The 27,975-nt window shown below is 42.9% G+C and overlaps 1 protein-coding gene across 2 annotated transcripts in view; it reads left to right on the top strand.

Moving 5' to 3' along the window:
• Positions 1 to 17,365, top strand: part of LOC140197594 (toll-like receptor 3) — a 32,546-nt gene extending 15,181 nt beyond the window's left edge. For both annotated transcript variants that reach the window (XM_072257773.1, XM_072257771.1), the window contains exons 2-5: positions 939 to 1,402; positions 4,051 to 4,242; positions 5,410 to 7,262; positions 11,356 to 17,365. In XM_072257773.1, the coding sequence (XP_072113874.1) occupies positions 968 to 1,402; positions 4,051 to 4,242; positions 5,410 to 7,262; positions 11,356 to 11,584 (2,709 nt within the window). In that variant the 5' untranslated portion in view covers positions 939 to 967 and the 3' untranslated portion in view covers positions 11,585 to 17,365. The remainder of the gene's footprint in view (positions 1 to 938; positions 1,403 to 4,050; positions 4,243 to 5,409; positions 7,263 to 11,355) is intronic.
• Positions 17,366 to 27,975: the final 10,610 nt, after the last annotated feature.

Below are 27,975 nucleotides of genomic sequence, written 5' to 3' on the forward strand. Positions count from 1 at the left end.
TGAAACATCAACTGGTTATTCCCCTCCATGGATGTTGCCTGACCTGCTGAGTTTCTCCAGAATTTAGTGTGTGTTTCTCTCTAATCACTTATCGTATTCTCCCCACATTTCCATCAACCTCTGCCCAATTCTACACTTACTTACTGTACACATGGGATAATACTTACAGCGGATGCTTAACCTACCAATCTGTCCATTTATATGGAGGGAAACCTGTGCCTCCGGAGGAAACCCATGTTGTTGCAAGGAGGAGAAAGTCTGTAGGTGCTGGAAATCCGAGCAACACACACAAAATGCTGGAGGAGCTCAACAGGCCAGGCAGCATCTATGGAAAAGAGTACAGTCAATATTTCGGGCCGAGACCCTAAAGCAGGACTGCTGAAGGATCTCGGCCCGAAATGTCGACGGTACTCTTTTCCACAGATGCTGCCTGGCCTGCTGAGCTCCTCCAGCATTTTGTGTGTGTTGCTTGTGACAAGGAGAACAAGGACAAACGACAAGGTCGAGATTGAACCTGGGTTGTTGGAGCTGTGGGGAAGGAGCTGCACTATTCTGCTGCCAGGCTGTATTGTTTCTGAGGTCGTACATTGGATGATCTTTTCCTGCAGAGAACGCTGTGCTGTAGCCCTGAAGCTAGTAGTTGGTGTACTGCTGTCACGTGTACTGAAGTACAGTGAAAGGCTTCTGTTTGCATGCAGTCGAGGCAGACCATTCTACACGTAAGTACATCAAGATAGTACCAACAGTTAACAAGAGTTCAAATTATCAAAGTACATGTATGTCACCATATACAGCCCAGGGATTCTGAGAAAACAGAATGGAGAACATGGTGTTAATTCTACAGAGAAAGTGCAGTGCAGGTAGGCAAATAAAGATAATTAGGCATCAACAGAGTCTGAACAGATGCAGATTACTAATTGTCCATGTCATTTTTCTAGGTGGAAGATTCACAACTCTGCAGGTGAAAATGGGTTTCCGGGCCTTTGTCTTGTGGTTAGTGGTGACTTTATCATATTTTGATACCACATTCTCTGAAAACCAATGTAAGATAAAGGATCTGGTTGCTGATTGCAGTCACTTGAAGCTCTCTGAGATCCCTCCAGACCTGCCTACCAACATAACAGAACTCAATCTCTCCCACAACCAGCTGAAGCGTTTGCCAAGCTCTACACTATCCAGATACAATCAGCTTCAAACCTTGCATGCTGGATACAATGACATTCCAAAACTCGATGAGGGCCTCTGCAAAGTTCTGCCACTCCTGAATGTGTTAGCACTGGAACACAACCAGTTATCAACGTTGGCAGTATGTTACTTCTTGTACTGCAGACACTTGACCGAATTGTATTTACAGTCCAATAGAATTAAGCAGACCTCAGAGGATGTCTTTGGCAGCCTTCAGGTAAGATCCATATCTCAGCTATTATATTTTTTTCATTTTAATACATAGAAGGACCGTATACGCCACCAATCCATTCCAGATCACAGAACAATCCTATTCCCCCACTAATTTTCCCTGTGATCTACCTTAACTCTCCTCTCCCTATGCCCTGTGGATATCATCTCTCGCCCAAGCACACAGTACGATTTGCAACGGCGTATTAACCTACCAGCCAAAAGTGCCGTGGTACTTAGTGCTCTACTTTAGTTTTCTGGCCAAAAAGCAGAAGAACTGTGGCTTCTTTGAAACCACGAGCCAAATTGAAATTTCAGCCTGTTTTTCAGAGCATCTTTCCAATGCTGTTATTAATCTTAATGCTCCATCTTGTGGCTGCAATTTGGAGTTGCAGTGGGGTTCTTTGCCATATTCCTTTCCACCTGATACCACCAGATGGAGATGTAATAACCATTCGTTATTCATTTGTTCACTCCTTTTGTACCATGTTGTATGACGTGGACAATCATGGTCTTTCCACGACCATGATTGTTCTTGGCAAATTTTTCTGCAGAAATAGCTTGTCATTGCCTTCTTCTAGGCAGTGTCTTTACAAGACCGGTGACCCCAGCCATTATCAATGCTCTTCAGAGATTGTCTGCCTAGTGTCAGTGGTTGCATTGCACGATTTGTGAAATGCACCAGCTGCTTATACGACCATCCACCACCTGCTCCCATTTGTTATGAAAACTCTGATAATCTGCTCTCTGAACATTGAAGAATCCTAATGGTTTGGAACATGGCTCAATAGATGATGTTTGCCATGTTCCTTTCTAGGTCCTCAACTTTGTAGGGATCTGCCTCGTACCCTGCAAGCAAAGCTCAGAAAGCAAGGTCCTGGTCTAGTTTGTGTACAAAAGAGACCATAAGATCAAAAGACATAGGAGCAGAATTTAGCCATTCGAACCATCAAGTCTACTCCTCCATTTCATCATGGCTGATTTATTATCACTCTCAGCCCCATTCTCCTGCCTCCTCCACATAACCTTTGACATCCTTACTAACCAAGAACTTACCAGCCTCCACTTTAAATCTACCCAGTGACTTGTCCTTCATTGGTGTCCATGGAAATGAATTCCACAGATTCCCTATACTCTGACTTAACAAATTTCTCCTCATCTCTGTTCTAAAAGGATGTCCCTCTGATCCTAGACTCCTCCATTATAGGAAACATCCTCTCCATATCCACTGTATCTTGGCTTTTTAGTATTCTAAAGGATTCAATGAGATCCCCTCATTCTTCTAAACTCCAGCGAGTACCAGTCTAGAGCTATCAAATGCTCTCGTACATTAAGACCTCCAGGCTTGAGAAGAAGCTCAGAGACCTCGGCCTTCACCCTGCCTTGTGCAGCTGGATCTTGGACTTCCTGTCAGATTGCCGACAGGTGGTAAGAATGGGCTTCCTCACCTCTGCCCCTCTGCCCCTCAACACAGGAGCCCCCCAGGGCTGTGTGCTAAGCCCCCTCCTTTACTCTCTGTATACCCATGACTGTGTCGCCACCCACAGCTCCAATCTGCTAATTAAATTTGCAGATGATACTACATTGATTGGCCTAATCTCAAATAATAACGAGGCAGCCTACAGAGAAGAGGCCATCACCCTGAAACAGTGGTGTCAAGAAAACAACCGCTCCTTGTTGCAATAACAGAGGAGCTGGTTGTGGTCTACAGGAGGAACAGAGACAAGCTCACCACTATTGACATCAGTGGGTCTGGGGTTGAGAGGGTGAACAGCTTTAAAATCCTCGGTATACACATCACCGAGGATCTCATATTGTCTCTACCAGCTGTATGGAATGTACAGACCAGACTCTTTCACCTCAGACAGTTGAAGAAGTTCGGCATGAGTCCCCAAATCCTAAGGACTTTCTACAGGGGCACAACTGAGAGCATTCTGACTGGCTGCATCACTGCCTGGTATGGGAACTGTACTTCCCTCAATCACAGGACTCTGCAGAGAGTGGTGCGGACAGCCCAGTGCATCTGTAGATGTGGACATCCCATGATTCAGGACACTTACAGTGACAGGAGCATAAAAAGGGCTGGAAAGATCACTGGGGACCCAAGTCACCCCAACCACAAACTAATCCAGCTGCTGCCATCCGGGAGATGGTCCTGCAGCGTCAAAGTCAGGACCAACGGGCTCTGGGACGGCTTCTTCCACCAGGCCGTCAGACTAATTAATTCACGTCAACACAATTGTATTTCTAAGCAATATTGACTGTTCTGTTGTATATCTTACTGTACATACCATTTGTTATAAATTTCTATAATTTGCACATTGCACATTTAGACAGAGACATAATGTAAAGATTTTTACTCTTCATGTATGTGAAGGATGTAAGAAATAAAGCCAATTCAATTCAATCTTGTCATTCCTGGGGCCATTCTCGTGAACTTCCTCTGGACCCTTTCCAAAGTCAGCACATCCTTTCTTAGATATGGGGCCCAAAACTGCTCACAATCCTCCGAGTCTGACCAATGCCTTGTAAATCCTCAGCAGTACATCCTCACTTTTATATTGTAGTCCTCTCGACAGGAATGAATGAAAACAGAGTTTCACGATAATGTAGTGAAATTTATGTTGTTCTAACGGGATTGTGTTTGTCCGTCAGGAATTAAAAATCCTGGACTTGTCTCGCAATAAACTGGTCTCTGCCAGTCTGGGAGTCCATCAGCAATTACCGAAGCTGCAAAGACTGGTGTTGTCCGCAAACAAAATTGTGCAGTTGAAATCAAACGATTTTGCCATCCTTAGCAATACCACATTGTACCAGTTGGACCTGTCCTTCAATAAACTAACTCAGGTAGAGTATTCTGTGCTGGCAGTTTATCTATTACCACAATATGCACCTTATAAATTTAATACTACGATGTTTCAGCAATGATGGAAGGAAAGTATACTGCTTTAGATTCATAAGCGTGTTAAAAAGAGAGCAAACATCATGATCTGAGAAGGCAAGCTGTATTTGGTCTTTGCTGCTAGAGAAATTGAGTACAAGAGGACACTAGATTGACATTCCATCTTGAATATATACAATTCTGGTCTCCCTGCTTAGAAGTGATATATTTATGACAGAGTGAGTACAATATTTATCAGATAGGTTCCTAGCATGGGTTATTTGTCCTTAAGGAGAGGTTAAATAGGCTGGCCCTATACTTGATTATTTGTTGTAAATGCCTAATTCTTCTTAACTGCCTAACACCATCCCTGGGCACTGTGCTTTGCGTGATTGAATTCAAAAGAAATAATATCTAAGCTTGCATTCCATACATTGTATGCTGCCACATGTAATTAAGTCTGTGTGCATATCAAAAGAGTAACTTCTTGTCATGATATTTTGCATTTATATTACTGTATAATGGCACTCAAGGTGATTAGGTGTATTTCTATGCATAAAGGATAGATTTGCACTGAGATTTAAAAATATATAACTTTGTACAACAAAGGGAAAACCACATCTGAGATCGTTAATGTGAGAAGTTGGCAAGTAAATTAAAATATCAGCATCAGTTATGAAGATAGGCTGATAGGGCTTTTCTCTTTGGAGTGAAGGAGGATAAGAGGCTACTTGATAGAGGTGTGCACGATTATAAGAGACATAGATCAAGTGGATAGGTAGAGACTTTTCCCCAGGACAGAAATGGCTAATACTAGGGGACATAACTTTAAGGTCATTGGAGGAATGTATAGTGCAGGGGGTGGGGGCGGGGGTGGAATATCAGATAATTTTTTATTACACAGTGGTGAGTGCATGGATGGTAGTAGAGGCAGATATGTTAGGGACATTTAAGAAACTTAAATAGGAACATGGATGATAGCAAAGTGGAGGGCTATGTAAGAGGGAAGGGTTAGATTGATCGTAGAGTACTTTAGAAGGACAGCACAACATTGTGGGCTGAACAGCCTTTACTGTGCTGTATATTCTATGAATACAAATCAAATTAAACATCTTTCTTTTTCTCTTTACCAGTTTGAAGGTAAATGTTTCCGCACAATTGGAAGTCTACGCAGTCTGGTTTTAGACGATGTTACTCTGCAGCACGGTATCACCAAGCAACTTTGTGAAGAATTGTCAGGAACAGATATTGCCACACTTTCTCTGAGGAACACATATCTGAAATTAGAGCAGAATACTTTTGCTGGATTAGCAAAAACTAAGTTAATATCTCTTGACCTGTCCAACAATAAGTTAACCACATTGCCAGGCAACTTGTTTCAATGGTTGCCTCACTTGGAGAACCTTTCTCTTGAAAACAACAACATCAGACATATTGGCAATGAAACTTTTACTGGATTAGGTAATTTAAAAAGTTTGAACCTTAAGAAAAGCCTCAAAGGACAGGACATCTCAGACAAAGTACAATCCAGTATTGATGACTACTCCTTTCAAGGGTTAAGGAATTTAATCTATCTCAATTTAGAAGATAGTACTATTGTAGGTATAAAGAACCATACTTTCTCTGGCTTAGTAAGTTTGAAATACCTGAGCATGTATAACTGTTTGGTGGATTTTAGGACGATAAATAATAAAACTTTTCTGTCCCTTACAAAATCTCCCCTCATTAACTTAAACCTGACAAAAACAAAGATTTCAAGGCTTCAGGCTGGTGCATTTTCCGTCTTCAATAGGCTGAGGAAACTGGACCTAGGCCTCAATTCTATTTCTCAGACCCTTACTGGAGAGGAATTCCAAGGGTTGAATGCAATAGAGGAGATATACCTATCATTTAACTTCAGACTGACTTTAACATCATCGTCCTTTGAGAATGTTCCTTCGATTAAAATCTTAATGCTTAGCAAGTCAAAGATTTCGACACTGAACTTTCAACCTTCACCGTTCCACCTTCTTCAGAATCTCACAGTCCTTGATCTTAGCAACAATAATTTGGCTAATTTACATAAAGATGTTTTCAGTGATCTCCTGCGGCTTCAGGTTTTAAAGTTACAACACAATAACTTGGCACGTCTCTGGAAAAGTATTAATCCCGGTGGTCCAGTTCTTTACCTTCATGGATTGAAGGAGCTTCAGGTACTTGACTTGCAATCAAGTGGTTTAGATGAGATTCCGGAAAAGGCTTTTCAGGGATTATTTAAGCTAGAAACTCTAGATTTAAGTTTGAACAACATAAACTTTCTTCCAGATCATGTACTTGATGACTTAGAATCTCTCAAGTTCCTATATTTGCAGAAAAATCTTATTACCTCTGTTACAAAAGATGTTTTCAACCAAGTGTTTAGCAACTTAGCAGCTCTCTACATGGGATTTAACCCTTTTGATTGCACTTGTGAAAGTATTTCCTGGTTTGTTACTTGGCTCAAGAAGACCAATAGCAGTATCCCTGGCTTGAAAAATCAATATATTTGCAACACTCCTCTGAGTTACCACAACAGTAGTGTTGCAGCTTTTGACACATCTCTCTGCAAAGATCATGTCCCATTTAAGGGTGCTTTCATAATTAGCAGTAGTGCTATATTTATATTTGTATTCACTGTGCTAGTGGTTCATTTCCAAGGCTGGAGGCTGGAATTTTACTGGAACGTTTCTGTTAATCAGATGTTTGGATTTAAAGAGATAGATCATTTAGAAGCCCAATTTGTGTATGATGCTTACATCATCCATGCCAAAAATGACATTGAGTGGGTCAATGATAACTTGATGCCTTTGGAGAAATGTGAGCAATTTGAATTCCAATTTTGCCTAGAGGAGAGGGACTCTGAAGTTGGAATTTCTGAACTGCAGTCCATTGTGGACAATATAAGCCGAAGCAGGAAAATCATCTTTGTCGTGACTGTGGAGCTTCTAAGGGATCCATGGTGCAGAAGGTATGCTCATTTTAATTACTCGTTTTACAGAATGTTACAAAGTACTCACAACACAGCACATTCAGTCCAACTGGTCAGAGCTACTTCATTTAACACCCTCATCAGCTTACTTTTTCCCCCATGTTATTCCCTTCAACTTCTTACTCAAGCGGTGTATTCCACATTCAAACCATTCTCCGCTCCATTCCAGGAAATTTCACTGGAATTTCCTGTTAATTTCATTAGTCAATCTCTTATATTAGTGAGACCTAGTGCAAAGATTTTCTCTAGGTTGATCTTAACAATAAGATGGTGAAGACTTTGATCAGGTAATCACGTAGTTTTACCTTTTCTGCAAGAAGTCCCAATATGTTAAGTAAGGGTGTCAAAGATTACAGGGTTGAGGGAGATAATATATCAAATGGCAGACAGATTCAGAGGTGCCAAATGACCTAATTCTGCTCCAATGTTTTGTGGTCTTAAGTATCAAGGTTATAACCTATCAGGTCTGATTAAATTGTAGTCAGTCTGTTTAGACTTTCTTCTGTGCTTCTTTATCCTTTTAAAAATAAGATCATTCTAGGAAATGCACAAAGCACTGTGTGGTGTTGTCATTAATTACTCTGTTGATGGTGGGATGGGATAGATAGTGAAAGGGTGCTGAGCATATCCCCTAGGACAGGAGTTCCCAACATTTTTTATGCCATGGACCAATACCATTAAGCAAGGGGTCCCTAGACCCTGTTCTAGGAATAGAAACTGAGGAAGAATTAATTCATTTGTGATTGAATGGTACAGAGGAATATTCCACCACTGCCATCTGATGAACATCTGTTTTTTCCTCCCAGGATAGAAATGTCAAATACCAGAAGGATTTTCTTTTAAGATCAGAGGGGAGAGTTTAAAGATGATGTGAGGGGCAATTTTTTATTCAGAGAATGGGTTTACCAGGAGTAGTTGTGGTAGCAAGTAGTTTGGTGGACTTTAAGAGGCTCTTAGATAGACACGGCAGAGGACCGTGTCCAGACATGGTGAAGTCCACCAATGATTACAGAAGAAGAAGAGGACACCCACGATACTAAGGCAAGTCAACATCGATTACGGCCCATTCACCATTGAGGAACTGAAGAAGGCCAAATATGCACTCAAACAGGGCAGGAGCGCTGGACCGGACGGGATACCACCAGATGTCCTGAAGAACTGCGACCTTGACAACATCTTGCTGGACATATGTAATACACACTGATGAAAGGCGACAAACCAGAACAGTGGTCACTCTCAAACATTATCCCAGTCCCCAAGTCTGGATCCCTCACAAAGATAGATAACTACCGCGGTATCAGCTTGACCTGCATCTTAGCAAAGTTATACAATCGGATGATCTTGAACAGGATTTGCACCACCATTGACCCTAAGCTAAGATTCAATCAGAATAGTTTTTGGCAGAAGCGCACAACAGTAATGCAAATACTTGCTCTCCATAGAATCATCGAGGAAGTCAAGAAGAACAACCTACCAGCCGTGCTTACATCGATTTCCGCAAAGCTTTTGACTCCATTCACTGAAGTAAAATGCTGAAGATCCTGAAAGCTTACGGAGCGCCAGACCATCTACTGAGAGCAATAGAGTCCAGCTATACCAAAACCATGGCGAAAGTTGTATCACCAGATGGAGAAACAGCAGTGTTTGAGCTCCTAGCTGCTGTGCTGCAAGGAGACACTCTGGCACCCTATATCTTTATAATCGTCCTTGATTATGCTCTGTGTCAAGCTACCAAACATCAGGACAAGCTTGGTTTTACCATAAAACCAGGACGAACCAAAAGAGTCAAACCAGTTAGGCTCACAGATCTCGATTTTGCAGATGACATAGTCCTGCTCTCTGACCAGATGGAGGAAGCACAGCAGCTACTGACAAAATTGGAAATTGAGTGCAATAAAGTTGGACTTCACCTAAACGCTAAAAAGACGGAGTACATGGCATTTAACTGCGACGAAGGTACTCTCAAGAACGTAAAGAATGATACCATTAAGAAAGTCTTTGACTTCAAGTACCTCGGGTCAAGAATGATGAGTTCAGAGAAGGGCATTGTGACAAGAATACACATAGATTAAGATGTTAGCTGTCCTGTGCTGGCACCGGTGGGATCAGTAGTTGGTCTGCCACCTGTCTTCAGGAGAGAGAGAGATAAGGAAAACAATGGAGCAGCATTTGGAGATGTTAATGAAGGAGAAGGAGAGCTGTCAAGATCGGTTCCCCCTTTGAACCCTGAACTGTTTGAAGTGATGGACAGGCGATACCCCAGCAGGGGTATAAAAAGGGACAGGTTCGCTAAGGCAGGACACACACACGACACCCAAGGTAACAAGACCCTGGAAGTGGTGCGTCTCTCACAAGTCGATGGGAAGTACCGGGCCATAGACGCACAGGGTGGAAAGGTACGATCGGCGGGAACCTGGTGTGTGTCCACCCTTGCTTGAGTGCCAGGTTCACCGCAGGGAAACGATCGTATCTGGAAACGGAGGGGTCACGGTCGGTGACCTCAGATGACATCACAAAGGACTCGCCCAAAAGCTGACTGCGAAGGTCTGTGTGGAAGCCTTGAATATTCATTCGTTTTTGCTCTCTTTCTCCTTCCCCCACACTGTCCATCTCCCACGGCAGCGATTACTGCGAACTAAATTGAACTGAACTTTGCGTCACTTTGAAACTGGTCATTTACCCCTAGACAACAATAGAGCTTGATTGATCCTGTTATCTTAATTCTGTGTACATGTATGTTTATCATTGCTGAACTGTTGCATTCGTTATCCTTTTGATTAGAGTACTGTGTTGCTTGTTTCTTTAATAAAACTTTCTTAGTTCTAGTAATCCAGACTCCAACTGAGTGATCCATTTCTGCTGGTTTGGCAACCCAGTTACGGGGTACGTAACAACATAAAGATACGGAAGGCACTGGCGTGGAGGCTATGAACGACATGAAGGAAATCTGGAAGTTAAACCTGACCAGAGGGCTTAAAAAGAGGATCTTCATAGCAGTCATAGAGTCCATTCTCACGTACGGATGCGAGACGCGGACACTCACCAAGACTATGCAAAAGTCTTTAGGTGGTTGCTATACACGAATGCTCCCGATGGCTCTTGATGTGAGTTGGCAACAGCACATGATGAACGTCGAGCCCTATAACAACCTACCGATGCTCACCACTAAAATCAAGTCAAGAAGACTGCAACTAGCGGGGCACTGTCTACGCCACCCCGAGCTACCTGCCAGCCTAGTCATCATATGGGAGCCCAAGCACGGGAGGATGAACCCTGGGCGCCCTCCCAAGACTATGGTCAACACGCTCCTAGAAGACAGCGGCACGGCTAATGTAGATGAACTGAACACACTGATGAGGGAGAGGAAGAAGTGGAGAGTCCGTCATCATGCCTGTCGCTGGCCTGCTAGGTCTGAGTCGACATAGTAGTAGCAGTGGTTAGATAGACACATTAAAATTAAGGGAATGGAGAGATATGAGTGAAACACAGGACGAAGCTATTTAGTATAATTTGGTATTAAGATGAGCATAACATCATGGGCTAAATGGCCTGCCCAGTGCTGTACTGTCCTATGTTCTACATAATGCATACTCAGTTCACTGCTATCATATAGATGAAGCCCATATTAAATGGAATAACATTTTTCTCACACTGTTGATTGGGGGTGGAGGGTTAGACACAGTTATATAATCTGAGTTTACTATGACTTTCATTCCAACCCCAAATACTCCTTTATCCCTTTTATGAGTAAAATGGGAATTGGCACTCTGTGAAGTTGTCAGAATGTTTATGTGGGTACTGCAACGCATAAATCTTAAATCATAGCAGGTGCTCCTCTTTTAGTGCAAAGACACATTACAATGATTGAGTCAAGAGAGAGTTTACTGTGTGCACTGCTTCCTATGTGAGTTTTCAATTACCAACATTAGCTCCCTGAAAGTGATAATCAATTTGAATGTGTAAGTTAACAATTAGTACTCGTATTTTTCTCAGAAAGGAGAAAATACCCTTATACAATAAAGATTGTGATTACCACTTTGATGAAATTTCTCTGTCTGTTTACTAACTGCAGGTTCAAGGTCCACCATGCAATGCAGCAAGTGATTCAGCAAAGCAGAGATTCCATTATTTTGATCTTTTTGCAAGACATCCCTGATTATAAATTGAACCAGATGCTTTGCCTCCGAAGAGGAATGTTTAAATCACACTGCATTCTTAACTGGCCTGTCCAGAATGACCGAGTATCAGCCTTCTACCAGAAGTTTAAGGTTGCACTGGGCTCAAGCAACCGAGTACAGTAATTTTTTACAAATGTATAAAACCAGTGATGATGGGTCTAAACCTCAGGGTAAAAATTTTAAAAGGTTTGTTTTGGGCAAAATTAGCATCAAATGCAATTGTTTTCCCAATTTGCTTTACAAATTCAGTGATCAAATTTTTTTTCCAGTTACATTGTACCTGCTTGAAACTGTTGTCGAAGTGTCAATGGACGAAGTTTTATTTTGCTGTACAAATGCATTGGAGGTTAACTAAGGAGGTTAATCAGCAAAACATTCTTTGCTTATCTCAACACACAGAAATCTCCATTCAAATTGAACCACCCTACCCCCAGATGGTTAGACATTACATACAATCCTGATCCCTAAAAGTGTCTTGTGGAATGATGTGGAACTGAAGAGAAATCAAGTAAAATTTTCATCATTTCATGAAAGCAGCAAGATTGAATCTTCTGAAACCAAGAAAGAAGAGTTACCTTTGGGAATATAATTTATCTTTTTTCTTGTAAATGGGAAGCAGGCAAGACCAGTATTTATTGTGCAGGTTTAATTGCCTCAAAAAAGGAGATAGAAATAGGTTTATTCAACTGCTCCAGTCATATGGCGAAGGTCCTCTCACAGTGCGGATTTGTAAGAAGTTCCAGTGATGAAGAAGGAACTTTGGTATAGTTCCATGTGTGTGCCTTGGAATGAAGCTGACAGACAGTGGTGTTCTCATATATGCCCTACGGTCACCTGGATTGAAAACTTGCTGTTTCAAGAAATGTCGTAGGAACTTAGGCAAGTTGTCGTAGTCCACCTTGTGGATGGCATATGATGTAGCTAAGGTGCACAGGTGGTGGTGAAAGTGAGTAGTTAAGGTGAATTTGGGTTGGTGATGATAAAATCAACTTCAGCATCAAGCTACTGAAATGGAAGTGAAGTTGCATCTATCCAGCCAAATGTAGAAGTTTTTATTTACAAACCTGAACTTTTGGTTAAATGGGGGTAATGGCTTTGAGAGGGTCAGGGAGAATCATTGATTGTCCGATGCACAATATTTCAGGGGCTGTTTAGTTACGTTTCCAGATTATGATCATCTCTGGGTTGTAGATGGCTAAGGATTCGATAATGATAATGCTATATAATGCCATGAAAAGGTGGTTTTGGTAAAGTTCATTGTTAAAAACAGTTTAAAACATCTCTATATATGTTATGTTTTGGATAAACGTTGATTCATTGTACATAAATGTCTGTGAAAATATCCTCCATTATTAAGGCTGAGCTAATACTTGTTCTAGTGTTTCTGTTTTGAACTTGTGTTTTAACTATTAAGTTCCTCAAATTCCATAATTGTCTGTGATCGTAGAAGAAGCAAACATAACAAGTTTGATTACCCATCCATCACTCTTGTGATGGCTGCTATAAAATTGCTCCATTTTTCTTTCATTTGTACTTAACTGGTTCTGGAACAATCCTTATAAACCACAGAAACACCCAGTGTTTTGTGCCCTGAAATCTGTGCAGCTGATGTCTGAGTATAACCATAAACTGCAAAGATCTGACTGATGTTGACCAGGACTCATGGCTTTGTTAATGTTCTGCTTAGAACAGAAGCTGTGATATTCTTGAATGCTCTGAGATAAGGTTAAGTAAGGTTTGGAGAAATATGTACACTATGAATGACTTTTCCCCTTTAATTTTTGTTCTCTCTCCTTCCTTTCTCTTCTAATAGCTCTTGAGATAAAGTTTTCTTCATTGATGAAGCACAAGAGTTTGAAACAAAGCAATGGCAAGAGGCAGAAGTCAGTTGCCGTGACTTTGTGCTTCAGGCCAGCTGAATCGATGCCTGGCTTTAATTGGTGGACCATCCTTCATATGTCAAACACCATTTTCCTGCTATCTTCCCCAAGTCCTTTGATGCCTTTCATATCCAGCAATGCAACGACCTCTGCTTTGAATGAACTTCATGTACCTCCAGTGCAGAGAATGCCAAAAGTTCATCACCCTTATCAATGAAGAATTTTCTCTTCATTTGAGACCTAAGTGGTCTTCTCTCTATTTTAAAACTGTATCCCTCTAGTCGTTAGAGTCCCTAGCCAGAGGAACGTCCTCCCATATCTACCCTGTCAAGCTATTTCGAAATTTGGACTGCAGTCAGTACTAGTGTTGAAAATAATTCCTAGAGTTCATTAATAAAGTTCATCCAAACTGATTCCACAAAATCACGTTGTTGTATAAGTCTGACTTACTCATCTTGGACAGTCCCTCGGAGCTGAGGGGTGATTTGCTTCCACTCCATTTTGGGAAGATACCCATACGTGTATTATTTTCATGTGGAGTGGCTGTTGTACCCCAACTACCACGTGGTGGTGACAGAGTAAGATATTGCCTCAGTGACAATTGGAGTTGTACTGCACTGAATTTGTACACCTGTACATGGACATAGACACAGCTACAACCATCTGCTCAACCCTCATACTCACCCACCCTAATTTACATTAATTACCTTCATCTCATTCACCACCTTCCCTCTTAACCCCTTCTTTCCTCATTCCCTTCTTGCTTCCTCCACTCTTTCACCTCGTTAAAATGGTTGCCCCCCTGGTGCTCTGTGTATGGGGTGGTGGGTTCCAGAGAATGATTTCCCAGCCCACTGAGATGGATTCAATCCCTTGGAAGTGGGAGCAGCTCACTTCACCACTAGCTTCTCTGATGTCCTGGCAGAGACAAGGGTTCGCTACCAATTAGTTTATAGAACATAGCTGATTACAGAAAGGAATGGGCCCTTTGGCTTTCGATGTCTGTACTGAACAAAATGCCATGCTAAAGAAAATCTCTTCGATCCATATCCCTCCATCCTGCATATTCACGTGGCTTATCTAAAACCTCTCAAAACTTCACACGATCTAAAAGCTGATCCCTGAAAGTCCGTGAGCAAAATAACAATGGCAACAAACACTGTTAGTAATTTAGATTATGAGAACACTCAGTCCTCTTTTATTGTCATTTAGAAATGCATACATTAAGAAATGATACAATGTTCCTCCAGAGTGATAGCACAGAAAACAGGACAAACCAAAGACTAACACTGACAGAGCCACATAATTATAACATACAGTTACAGCAGTGCAAAGCAATGTCATAATTTGACGAAGAACAAACCATGGGCACGGTAAATAAAGCCTCAAAAGTCCCCGAGTCAATCGACTCCCGAGTCCCCGATAACAGGCGGCAAAAGGGAGAAACTCCCTGCCATAAACCTCCAGGCAGCGTCAACTTGCCAATGCCTTGGAAGCAGCCGACACTGAGTCCATCCGTCCAAAAACTTTGAGCTTCCGACCAGCCTCTCCAATACAGCCTCTGGAGCGCCATGCTCTGCCAAGCGCCTTCAACCTTGCCCCGGCTGCTAAAACACGCAAAGCCGAGGATTTCGGGGCCTTCTGCTCCAGAGATTCCGGTTACCACACAGTAGCAGACAAATTTAGCCAAATCTGTCTGCTGAGATGATAAAAACTCATGGGGGAAAATACTCTTTTGTATTTGGTGTAACACCATGCCGTTTGTGGGCTTTGAGAAAATAAAGAATGATTTCAAATGCAATGTAAAAATTTTTTAAAGCAAAAGATTGCAAATGCTGGAAATCTGAAAGCAGCATCTGTTGAAAAGAGAAAAAGAGTTAACGTGAAGCATCTCAAGGTTTTCACTGCCTTTATTTACTGCCCCCTTGTCCCTGAACTTCAGATTCAGATTTATTTACCACATATGCATTGAAACATACAGCGAAATGCGTCCTTTGCATTAACAACCAACATATTCATGGATATGGTGGGTCCAGCCTGCAGGTGTCACTACACATTCCAAAGCAAGCCCATTTTCCAGCCTACCCCCCATTCACACATGCAGGACATGTCTCTGGGCCTCCAGTCTTTGGCTCCAGAACTTGCAGCACTCTTCTCAGCAAGGAATGACTAGAACCAGTATTGCTATCAAATCATTGGTGTCATTGCTGACCTCTATTTATCAGATACTGAACATTAGCTTCTTGCACCTCTAGACCTGTAATGAGCCCTGCAGACCTGTTGGAGTGTTGGGCTCCGAGATTTCTAGAGAACCTGTATTTTGTCAATTGTTAGCTCAACTAGAGTTGTTAAGATCTTGTGCTTTCAGTTTACTGTTATCAGGTTTACTTTGCCTGGCATGGGTTTTCCACTTACAGATTATTTAAAATGGACTCCTGGTTAGCACTTATCACAGGGTCCTTGTTCTGAGAATGATTTGTCTCGTGGCGTTGCTCAGCTGAGCTACCAATGTTCTGTTGGGATGGCTATGTATAAACTCTTGTTCTTGTTTCTACATGAGAGTCTGTCGTTCCACCATACCTGGGTTCGGCCAACGCACACTGTGACAAGACCACGAACCCAGTCGCCAATACAGATACAGATTTTGTTTCCCAACAGGATCTTCCTTCCTCTGTCATGATCCACCAACCCACACTTCCCTCCTCTATTTCCTTGCCAAGATCCACTCGCAGGACTGCCCTGGTGGACCTGCCTTCCCTTGCCCCAGAGATTTCAATTCTTCCTACCTTTTTCCAGATTTTTCTCTCTTTGACCACTTTCCATCATCTGTGAAGATTCCTGGTCCAGATTTGTTCATTTCTATTCTGGATGATCAACCCTTCTACACACTCCCACACAATGACAACTTGAGGGTCCTCCTCCTACAATATCACTCTCCATCAACTGGCCCTTGAGGGTACTCCTCCTCCAATATCACTCTCCATCAACTGGCCGAAATGTTTTCTCACATTCAGCAGCTTCTATAGCTCCACTCATACAGAGTCAGAGCACTACAGCAGGGAAGCAGGCCCTTCAGCCCTTCTAGTCCATGCAAACTATTCTGCACCTGGCATCATAGCTCTCCCTACCCCTTCCATCCATGTACTTGTCCAAACTTCCCTTAAATGTTGAAATTGTACCTGCCTCCACCACTTCTGTTGGCAGCTCATTCTACTCTCCCCAACCTCTGAGTGAATAAGTTCCCCTTTGTGTTCCACTTAAACATCTCATCTTTCACCCTTAACCCATGACCTCCTGTTCTAGTCTTACCCAACTTCATTGGAAAAAGTATAATTTGATTTACCCTGTCTATACCCCTCATAATTTGATATACCACTATTAAATCTCCCCTCATTCTCCTACACTCCAGAGAAAAGAAGTTCTAACTTATTCAACCTTTCCCTATAACTTAAGTCCTCAAATCCCAGCAATATCCTTGTAAATTTTCTCTGTTCTCTTTCAAACTTATTGATATCTTTCCTGTAGGTAGGTGACCAGAACTGCACACAACACTCTAAATTAAGCCTCACCAGCATCTTATACATTTCAACACAACATCCTAATTCCTGTACTCAGTACTTTGATTTATGACAGCAAAATATGCCAAAATCTCTCTTTATGTTTCTACCTGTACCTGTTCCCCAAGTTAAAAGTGCTGTCATATCCAAGCTATGCCTGGCTATATGTCCTTTGTTTCATTTCTATGTAAGGCCAACCTCATCATTTTTCTTTTCTCCAGTGCTGATGCTCTTAGATTCAGATTCCAACTTCTCCATCTCAGGGAATCAAGATTGTGCCTTCTTCCAACTAACCAGTTCTGATAAAAGGTACTCAAGCTGTAATGTAACGTTCTTCTCTCTCCACTGATCTAGATGTTTGCATCTATAATTTTAGCTAATCACTAGAAAAAGTAGCTGCCCTTATTTTCCGTTTGATATCAGAGTTATTAACATCATTTTTAAAAATGTTACAAATTTTATAAAATTGTGCGATTTTTCACTATTTTATATATTTGCCAGCTTTTTATGCATTACTAAAATTAATATATTAAACATTTTAACATACAACTTTGGATTTCTTCCATGAAGAACAAATAATGTGACTTTCTTGTTAATTAACATATTCAGTAAAAATTATTTTCAGCTGCGGTTTTTGCAACCTATCTCCCACTAGTTTTTGCTCCATCCCTCCCCCCCCCCCGACTTGTTATCACCCCTTTTTCTTTCCAGTCTTGATGAAGGGTCCTGACCTGAAACATCGACTCTCCATTTCCCTCCATGGATCTTGCTTGACCCATTGAATTCCTCCAGCGTTTTGTGTGCTGCATCAACTCTCTAAAACTGCTCCTTCAAGTGACTAAGATGAGAACTAATGAAAATCATAGGATCAAGCTGGGCAGATCACTGTGGGGAAGTGTATCCATCAATAAGCTTAGATAATGGCTTATCATGGATGCCAGTAGCAGAGAAATCTGGATATAGCGTATCTCTAAGGTCACGTGGTTTTAATTTAGGTACAACTGCTTGCATTTATGTTGCACCGTTGATGCTAAACAATGTCTAAGATGCTGCATTTCAGCAAAGGTAAACAATTGGAAAGATTTGGTGAGAACATCACAAATCTTAGGACCTTGACAGCTGAACAGAAGAATGCCAATGGTGGAGGAATGCCCATTACCACAAAAGGAAGGTTTGCAGTCTTTCCACATATTACAGGAAGTACAGATGTCTTTTGCACATTGATTGTTTCTCAGTCTTTGTGTGCAGCTTTTCATCGATTCTATTGTATTTCTTTGTTCTACTATGAACACCTGCAAGAAAATGAATCTCAGGTGACATACGGTACTGTATACATACTTTGATAATAAATTTACTTTGAAGTTAAGACCCTCTCTTTTCTACCCAACATAGTCAAATAAATATATGTCCTGTATTATTCTCATATTATGCTTATTTCATAAACATAATATTTAAATACTTGAAAGTAAATTAGTTAACAAACTACTTACAGATAATGTATCAATATTCAACATGCAATGGTCAGTTTTGGATTAGAACAGCACACAGCAGGGAGCCAGTGGACTTAAAAAAGATGAACTTTATTTGTCACATGTAAATTGAAACATAGAAACATATGGTGAAATGTGTCATTTGCATCAATAAGCAACACACGATATGCTAGGGCCAGCCGGTAAGTGTTGCCCTGCTTTCACTGCCAACATAACATGCCTACAACTTACTAACCCTAACTTGTACGTCTTTGGAATGTAGGAGGAAACTGTAGCACCTGGAGGAAACACATGCAGTCACTGGGAAAAGGTACAAAATCCTTACAGACAGTGGTGGAAATTGAATTCTAATCACTGCTGCTATACTATCATGCTGACCACTTGGCCTGGAAAACTAACCACCCTATTCAGAAAGGTGATGATTGGGTCCTCAACATGTTCTGTACAGGTATATACAGTAGATACATTTACCCAAAGAAATATGAGGTGCAGTCAGGTACCCACCTTGTAAGTACACTGATTCATGGATAACAAATCAGCAGCTGACAAGGACTAAGTGTGAATGCAGAAATGATTCACTTCAGAAGTGTAAGACTGTTAGTAACTGAGAAGACTTTGTGCTACAGATTTGGGGAGGGGTGAACCCTTGAAGGAAGTTGAAATTTTCCGGGAATTTTTAAATCCAAGTGCTACTTATGTGTCATCCAGCAGTACAGGGATGAATGGGTTTTGGAACAGATTGAGACACAGATGAAATTTTAGAGGAACACAGATTAATGAAGAGAGGAAAGCAGAATGCACGGACCAGGTGTATATTTGAATACAAAGACTAGAGTCAGAAGATTTCAAGGCAACACACACTAAATGCTGGAGGAACTCAGCAGGTCAGACAGCACCAACAGAAATTAATAAACAATGCACATTTCAGGACGATGCCCTTCTTCGAGACTGGAAAGGAAGAAGGAAGATGCCAGAATAGTAAGGTGGAAGGAGGTTAGCTAGAATGTGATAGGTGAAGCCAGGAGGGTAGAAAAAGTAAAGGGCTGGAGAGGAAGGAATCTGACAGGAGGGGAGAGTGGACCATAGGAGAATGGGAAGGAGGAGGGAACCAAGGGAAGATGATAGACAGGTAAGAAGAGATAGTCCAGAGAAATTGATACTCATACCATCACATTGGAGGCTACCCAGATGGAATACAAGGTGTTGCTCCTCCACCCTGAGGAGGACCCCACTGTGGCACAAGAGGGATCTGTGGGCCAACATGTCGGAACAGAAATGGCAATTGGAATTAAATTACTTGGCCACTGGGAAGTTCTGCTGTTGGCATATGGAGCAGAGGTGCTTGACAAAGCAATCACCCAATTTATGACGGGTCTCACAAATGTAGAGGAGGCCCTAGCAGAGTCACAGGTGAAGTGTTGCCTCAACTGGAAGGACTGCTTGGGGCCCTGATAGAGCTGAGGGATTAGGTAAATGGGCAGGTGCAGCACTTTCAAGGCCAGGGTATTGAAAGATAGTGAAGGGACTCACAGCATGAGAAGAGTTGTGGACGTAGGTGGGAAGGGACTGAACCCAGGGGGATAGAATAGCGTCGAGGTATGAGGACATGAATTCAGCGAGGCAGGAGCAGGCAGAAACAATGGGCCTACCCAGACAGTCAGATTCAAGAGCATCTGAGCTGAGGCAAATCAATCAGATGACATTGCAGGGACAGAAGTAGGTGATCATAGTGTCAGCGTGGATATGTGATCCAAAACTTATTTTTCTGACTATGTAATTCCTTCCTCCCAACACTATTTTCTTTTTAAATTACACAGTAACAGACTTTTAGGAGACCATGAATATTTAAGACATTAGACATCTTTTTCCAAAACTCAAATATGTCAGTAAGAAAGAGCCACACAGTGATTATCCCGGCCCATTGATGCGCCAGTACTAATGTTCTTACCCTTGTGTTTAACTCATCTGTAGTTCTGCCCCTCTCTAATTGGAACTCAGGGTAAGGCAAGGATAGCCTGGAGCAGTTGTAGTCAAGTGAGCCCTTTGAAGTGACACCTCTGTTTACTACAGACAAGATAGTGTGTACCCAAGCCAAAAGAGTGAGGCTCTGTTGTGAGACATTTCCAGAATGGTCTTCCTAAAACAGAGATTCCCTTTACAGAATAGGGGGTGCCCAATTATGGAGATCACAGAACAACATGAACCGTACCCAAAAGCTAAGTCTCTGTTGTCTTTATTAGCTTCAAAATATCATCAGCTGTCCACTGGAAGTTTCCATTGACTTTAACTATCATGGTCCAGTCCATGAACTCCGCATTCTGGTTCACGGTCTGGTCCATTGGCTCCTTATTCCGGGTTTTCCTGTTTTCCCTTGTTCCATTGGGTTTCTTAATTGAGGCTCCTGATTCTCATTTTGGGCTGGACTGTTCTCTCTCTCTCTCACCCCCTCCCTCCTCCCTTCTGAATCCCTGGCAGTTTCTTTGGCAGTTTATCTCAACAGTTACTTTGGCACTAACCTTCACCTGTAATCTTCGTCTGTTACCTTCGCCTGCTACTTTGCCAGAAACCTCACCTGTATTGCCATCAAGTTCAACCACCGGAGTGAGACCGGAGTCTTGCCATGCCAAGATAAGAAACATCTATCGTTGAGTTTGGAACCTTCTCTCTGTGACCCGGGTTTAGTATCCATGTCAAAGAAGGGTCCTGGCCCTAGGTCCTGTTCCCAAGGAGGGGTCCTGACTCTGTGTGGAGCCCCAGCCCTAAGTCCTGTTCCCAAGGAGGGGTCCCGGCTCTGTGTTCTGTGTTCCTGTGCTCAAGTCCAAGGCTCCGTGTTCCTGTGCTCAAGTCCAAGGCTCTGTGTTCCAGCCCTGTCCAAGTCTGAGCTTTGTGTCCTCATCCAGTTCTGGTGCCTCTTCCAGTCCATGTACTTCACCCAGCCCAGTGCTGGAGTTCCCTTGTCCTGTCCAGGAGTCTCTCGTCTCGTCCAAGCCACGTCCAAGAACCTTGTCCTGTCCAAGTCAAGCTTTGTGTTCTCATCGTGCCCATGTGCCTCATCCTGTGCAGGAGTTCCACGTCCAGTCCTGTAGCCACATTTTGTCCTCGCCTAGATCCAGGGTCCGAGCCCGAGTCAAGACCCAGGTTCCGGGTCCCTGTCCAGTCTCTGGCTCGGAGTCGTAGCCCAAGATCCTAGTTCCAAGTTCCTTGTCCTGGTCCCGCATTCCTAGTCTTAGTCCTAGCCCAGGCGGTGTCCTTGTCTTGTCCAGAGCCTGTGTCCATGTCCAGCGTAGTTTCTTCCTGACTCCCCTTGCTTTCTTGATAAACCTTGTCCCGTTCCTAGCACCTCAGTGTCTGTGTCTTGCATTTGAGTCCGCTCCCAACGCCCCCTTATGACATTAACACCTTTTATTGTGAATGGGAATTGATCTTGCCAGTAAGGAATTCAAACATAAAGAATTTACAATGATCAATTATCTGTAACCAATAAGCCATTTCTGGATAAAAATAGCAGTTTTCTGTTCAGACTTCGGAACAGTGTGGGTGACAGGAGCTCAGCCTGCTCTCCTTGTACACGAGTAAAGTAAAGGAAATGCTCGAATCGTAACAGTACGTGTGTTCTGGGCCCAATTATTTTAGTTATTTTAATTATTTTATTACCTGCAATGACAATTACTTGGAGGTTTCACCACGATGGCTAACACTTGGCTTCGTTATATGGGAGAAAGGTATTCAGCCCCCGTAGCCGATCAGTCCTAGGCTGCTCATGTTTGAGCAAGGAACAGAGTTTGCAGCTGGAACGCATATTTCCTCCAGTGCAGAGTAGTTAAGGTACGCCACTCCTTAGTCACTGACAGAGGAAAGATGCAGCATTAAAAGATGAAGTTGCCATGCCAGTGGCGGTGCCAGAGATTTTTTCTTGCTGGTGCTACAGTGGGGCTGAATTATTCAGTGATGGTGCTGAGGGATGTACTGTATGGTAATATGTATTTGCAAGGCCAAATGTGTGGCGTTCAAGCATTATGCATTCATGCAGTTTCAAGCATTATGTGCTTACTATAAATGCCTCTGTTGATTCACAAGCAACAGGAATTGATAGATATAATATAGAAGTGAACTGTGACAGTGTCAACAGCATGGGAGACAACCCGGGCTATACAGAGCATAAACAAACAAACCAACAGAGCATCTGACCCACAGCGCACAATGTGAATCACATAACAATCCCGCAATCAGTGTCAAATGCATGTTTTTCAACTGAAAAACACAACACTAACCCACAATGTCCACTGCGATTTGCATTACATAGACAGACAATGCCAAAAGATACACCGTTATTAAAGTCAAATAAGGCAAACAACAGATGCAAGGCTTTACCAGGATTTGGACAAATTGTACTCTGACCATGCAATACCTCAATTAATTTGGCTATTGAACTTAAAACCCAACAGAATCACCGCTTGAAAGTCTAAGCAAAACCAGTAGGCTTAATAGCAGGAAATGTAATATTTTAGGATTACAATAGCAGGAAACATAAGGGCTATGGGGTATCCACCACAAAATAATAATAATAATAATAATAATAATCAGCATTAGTCTTGGCCCAAATTTTTAAAAAATCAACTGCACCCACCATTGATGTTTTCAGAGAAGCACAATCTGTCGGTTGTTGTGATTGGTGGCGAAACCATCAATGATTTTCTGAGTGTCAAGTGCTTTGGTCCTCCGGCTGTTTATGGCCAACAGAGCCAAGTTGCTGTTCTGAGCATCGCCGCTGCTATTCCTTAGGTAGTTTTTGAGGCAAGAGAAACTCAGTTTGCATGAGGCAGATGTCACAGGTAGAGTCAGTGATAAGCAGATTAGTTTGTATAAATCTATAAATGCATCGCGGTAGAGTCTCATCAGAGCTAGAAATTCCACTGTGTCATTCACTGTCTGTCCTTGCTTTTGTTTTGTTTCCAGCAGACGCCGAACCTGATGTAGCTCTGCAGTCAGGTTCACTTCAGTCACTCCATAGTATTGGGCCATTTTCCAAAGACAATTCTTGTCTAGGAAGAATTTGTGTTGGGGACTCAATGCTGAGACTCCAGTCAGAACACCCCCAGTCTCAATTAAGAACCGTCTTTTCATTTCAGTCAGAAGTCTGTCTATAACCGGATAGAAACAGTGCTTGCGAAGGTCATCAAAGGATGTGACAGGTGTGTGTTCAGTTGAGGCCTCAACAACAAAATCATGTAGGCGGCGGGGTGGCTGGGCCTGTCTCCTTTCATGTGGTCTGCTCTGTATACCGGCCTTGACACACAGGTCCCGAGCTCTTGCCTGAATTTCATTCCATGATTCCTCCCCCCGTTTTGCTGAGGATGCATCGATAATAGACTGAGCCAAGTCCAGAGCAGATGAAAGCTCCAAACTGGGAGATTATAGTTGGTCTGACATGAACTTGGTGACTCGGAATAAATTCTCAAACAGACTGAGAAGTAAAGCAAACTGCTCGTCAATCAGTCCATTTACAGCTCTGGCCTCCGTTTTGCTCCGTGCATTTGGTTGACCCATAATATCCTGTAGTGTAGCTAGAATGGCAGGGAGTGATTTCCTTATAGCCCGCAAAGCAGTATACTGCCATGCCCAGCGTGTATCTGACAATTTCTTCAACTCCACGGGCTGTGCAGTTGATTCCAGTTCTCTCTGTTTCTTCATGAAAAGATTGTGGGCAGCAGAGTTTGAAAAGAAGTTGTAAAGCAGCTGCACAGTTTCAAAAAACTCACCCGCTTGTGGTACATTGCTCACAACATCCACTAAAACGAGGTTAAGTCTGTGAGCATGGCAGTGTATATATAATGCCTGCGGGACCTCTTTCCTGAACCTCTCTTGTACCCCATTATTGCACCCAGGCATCACTGCCGCCCCGTCATAACACTGACCTATACAGGCGTTCTTATCAATAACACACTGGGCGAGTGTCCAATGCTTTTAAGAAGCGACTCTGCGTCCAACCCTCCTGCTGGAGTGAAGTGCAAGAATTCTTCAAGCACCGTTTCGCTATTCAAATACCGCACCACCACTGATATTTGCTCCTTTTTACTCAAGTCGTTACTTTCATCCACCATCATGGCAAAGTGTCCAGCCTCCTTGAATTCTACACTTATTTGACGTCTGACCACATCTGCCATGATACCCATAATTTCATTTTGGATATCATGATGGGTGTTTTTTTTTCCATTTCCAGGATTGTCCTCTATTTTTTTTTTAGCTACAGTCTTATCAAACTGTCCAATTACACTGAGCAACTCAACAAAGTTTCCCCTATTGCCAGATCCATCATTCTCCCGGTGTCCTCGCTGGGCAATGCCTTGGCACGCACTATAGCGTAGAGACTCAATCACTGCTCTCATATACTCACGATTTCCTTGGACAATTTTTGCATGTCCTTTGTAAAGCATATTTCCCAATCTTGAACCGTCTTGTTTTCTCAGTCTGAATTTGATACATACCTCCATAGCAAACTTATGAGCTGCACTTACATGGTGGGTTTTGAAAGCTGTTGTAGCTTTCCGCCAGTTGCGGGAACCAGTGACAGTGAAGGTAGACTCAGAATGGAACCCATGTCCTCCACACAGGAAATGCCTGCATGCAAAGCAAAACGTAGTATCTTTCGTGATCGAATATTCCAGCCAGTCAAACCAGCCACGAATAAAACTTCTGTGCTGATTGCCAAACTGTTGCGAGCAGTGAAGGGTACTTTTTCAATGCTGGCCGATGGGGTCCTTCCTCAGGTTGCCGGCTAGCATCGTTAACAGTATTCCCACTCGCACTAACAGCAGCTTCATCCACGTTCTCTTCCGAATCCCGCTCCATTTTCATGTTCCTCTACTTCGCCTTCACACTCCTTCAATGAACTGCTGTCGTCCTCATCCCCACTTACTTCTTTCTGCATGTCACTTTCAATTAAGACATGCTCAGGCTGAGACACCACTGATTCCTCTGGATGAAGTCGTTTTCTCACTAAAACTCAATCCATTTTTCACGCCAGCCAAAATAATGCACATGCCAGGCCCATGCTAGCTTGTAAAAGCACAATGTGTGTGTGTGTGTGTGTGTGTGTGTGTGTGTGTGTGTGTGTGTGTGGGGCATCCATTAGTCTCGCGAGACCATGGATCTGCACCTGGATGTATACTATCAATCTCTCGCGTGAGTGAGAGTGAGAGACATCTCCATCTTAAGTCATCTTAGATCAGCTTAACTGATCTGAGAACAGCAACGGCAAGACATTGACAACGAACAAATAAGCAGAAGTGTAGAGTGGACAAATTTCAGTTAATTTTTTGATGGTGCTATGGTGGTGTTATTGTGATTTCTGCTGGTGCTATGGCACCAGCTAGCACCACCTTAGCGCCGCCCCTGTGCTATGGTGTGTGTGTGTGTGAGAGAGAGAGAGGGAGAGAGAGAGAGAGAGAGAGAGAGACACTCATCGTGACCGAGATGGGAAGTACGATGTCGAAAGACTGTTCCACACTCCTTAAGGCAGGGGTTGCAACCTGGGGTGCATGGACCCCTCGGTTAATGGTAGGGTCTGTGGCATTAAAAAAGTTGGGGGCCCCTGCACTTGAGGGGACCGTGGACCCCAGGTTGCAACCCTTGCATGGTATATGTTTGTACATTAGGGGCCAGAAAGGGGTAAGTACATTGGGAAGTGGGTGAATAGAAACATAGAAAACCTACAGCACAATACAGGTCCTTCGGCCCACAAAGTTGTGCCGAACATGTCCCTACCTTCGAATTTTTTTCCCGTCCCCATTGATGATGCAAAGATCATCACCAGAGGCTCAACAATCTCCTCCCTTGCCTCCCGCAGTAGCCTGAATAAACCTCCTGACGGTACGTTTAATACAGACCTCAACGGAAGGCTTGCAGAAGGTGTTATCAGAAAAAGGAAAAGGTGGGAAGACCGTATGGTGGTCTGCGTTTGTTCAATGGAAGGGCGGTTAGATGAATCCCATGGAAAAGGTAGAGGAAAAATACAAAAAGAACAGGCAAAGATGATCGTGTCAGCTTTAATGGGATAAAACAAACAATTTGAACGGTACCATAATCTGAAGATGAATGAGATGACTATAATCCTCCATATCCCCAATTACCATTACTACAGAGTCCACATCAGCAGCTGCCGCCGAAGTATTTGCGACCGTCTACGCCAGCCAGTGCTCCAGCACTGCCTGGATTTTGACCACCACTTCGAAAGATAGAGAACAACAACCGGGTGCGGGAGGGGGTACTGATTCACGAGATAAATGTCAGGTGGCAGAACGTACGAGATCTCACAACTCTAGTTCGGGTCTGTAGCCTATGCGCGCTTTTCCAATACCGGACGTGCAACCGGTTGAAATTTACAAATCATGGACTAGCTCTGGATTGCAGGCCATTACAGAGTCGACTCTTGATCCAAAGGAGAATCTAGAAAGATTTATTCATTCAATGAAGATCCTCCATAAATGTCAAAATCCAAAAGTAGATGATATCTATGTAGCAATGGAAGCCTGTTTGGGGACGGTTCAATGGAAACAAGTTAGAAAGCATATTAAATGGCCAAGACAGATGGTGATCTGAACGCACTCTGGGATAATTTACTAGAAGTTTCTCTCGCATAAGATGCACCGTGTCATGCAGAGAAGAAGAAAATGTTGATGAATACACGGAATGTGTGCATTTCGAAAATATTTTGGACTACCCTCAGAAATTGGGACGCCCACCTTCCTTGTATCTTCTCCAAGCACTACATCACAGGGTCGGGGCAGTGGACGCGGCAGAGGGCTGGGAAGGAGATACCCGCAGGGGTTGACATTGTGTTTTGTTTGCGGACAGCCTGGTCACTGGGCTCGAAAATGGCCTTCGCGCCACGGCAGCTAGTCAGCTCCCGCTGCCACCACCACCAGCTCAGCGGACTACATAGTTTACTGTACATAATGCATTCGGACAATATCCCCAGCCTCTAGGATAGAGGTGCAATACCTATATCCTGCCCGTTGAAGAGATTTCTGAGTCTGTTATTCAGTAGATGGATGTCAATTAGACTTTTTGATTGATACTGGAGCCACTTTTGCTGCATTCCGTGCTTCCGACTGGCCACAAGCATCTCTAAGTGATGAATCAGTAAATGTCGTGGGACCGCAAGTTTCTCTACCCCTTTCCCGTAAGGTCGCTTATCAGCTTTTTTGGACATGAAGGGGAACGTCGGTTTCTAATAGCACCAGAATCACAGACTAACTTATTGGGCCGGGATCTTTGTAAGTTCTCCAGAAGGGATACAACTCGAGGGGCCTGAGACAATTGTTTGGAAGATTCAATTAGAAAACGACTGGAGTTCTGGTGATGGAATTTCTCTGATGCATTGACGACACTAACTACGGTTAAACAACTATTGAACTATGAGAGGCCCCTGTCGTGCCAGAGGAATGCCCACACGTGACAGCTGAGTGACGCTCGGCTGTTTGTGGGGCAGAGTATTCCGCAGAGGCTCTGGACCTCCAGTATGAGAAAAAAGCGGAACAATTGATCCAAGATCGTAACAGTATGTCATTCACTCTTGTTATTTCGCC

Source organism: Mobula birostris, chromosome 5, assembly GCF_030028105.1.
Source record: "Mobula birostris isolate sMobBir1 chromosome 5, sMobBir1.hap1, whole genome shotgun sequence".
Classification (NCBI taxonomy): Eukaryota; Metazoa; Chordata; class Chondrichthyes; order Myliobatiformes; family Myliobatidae; genus Mobula; species Mobula birostris.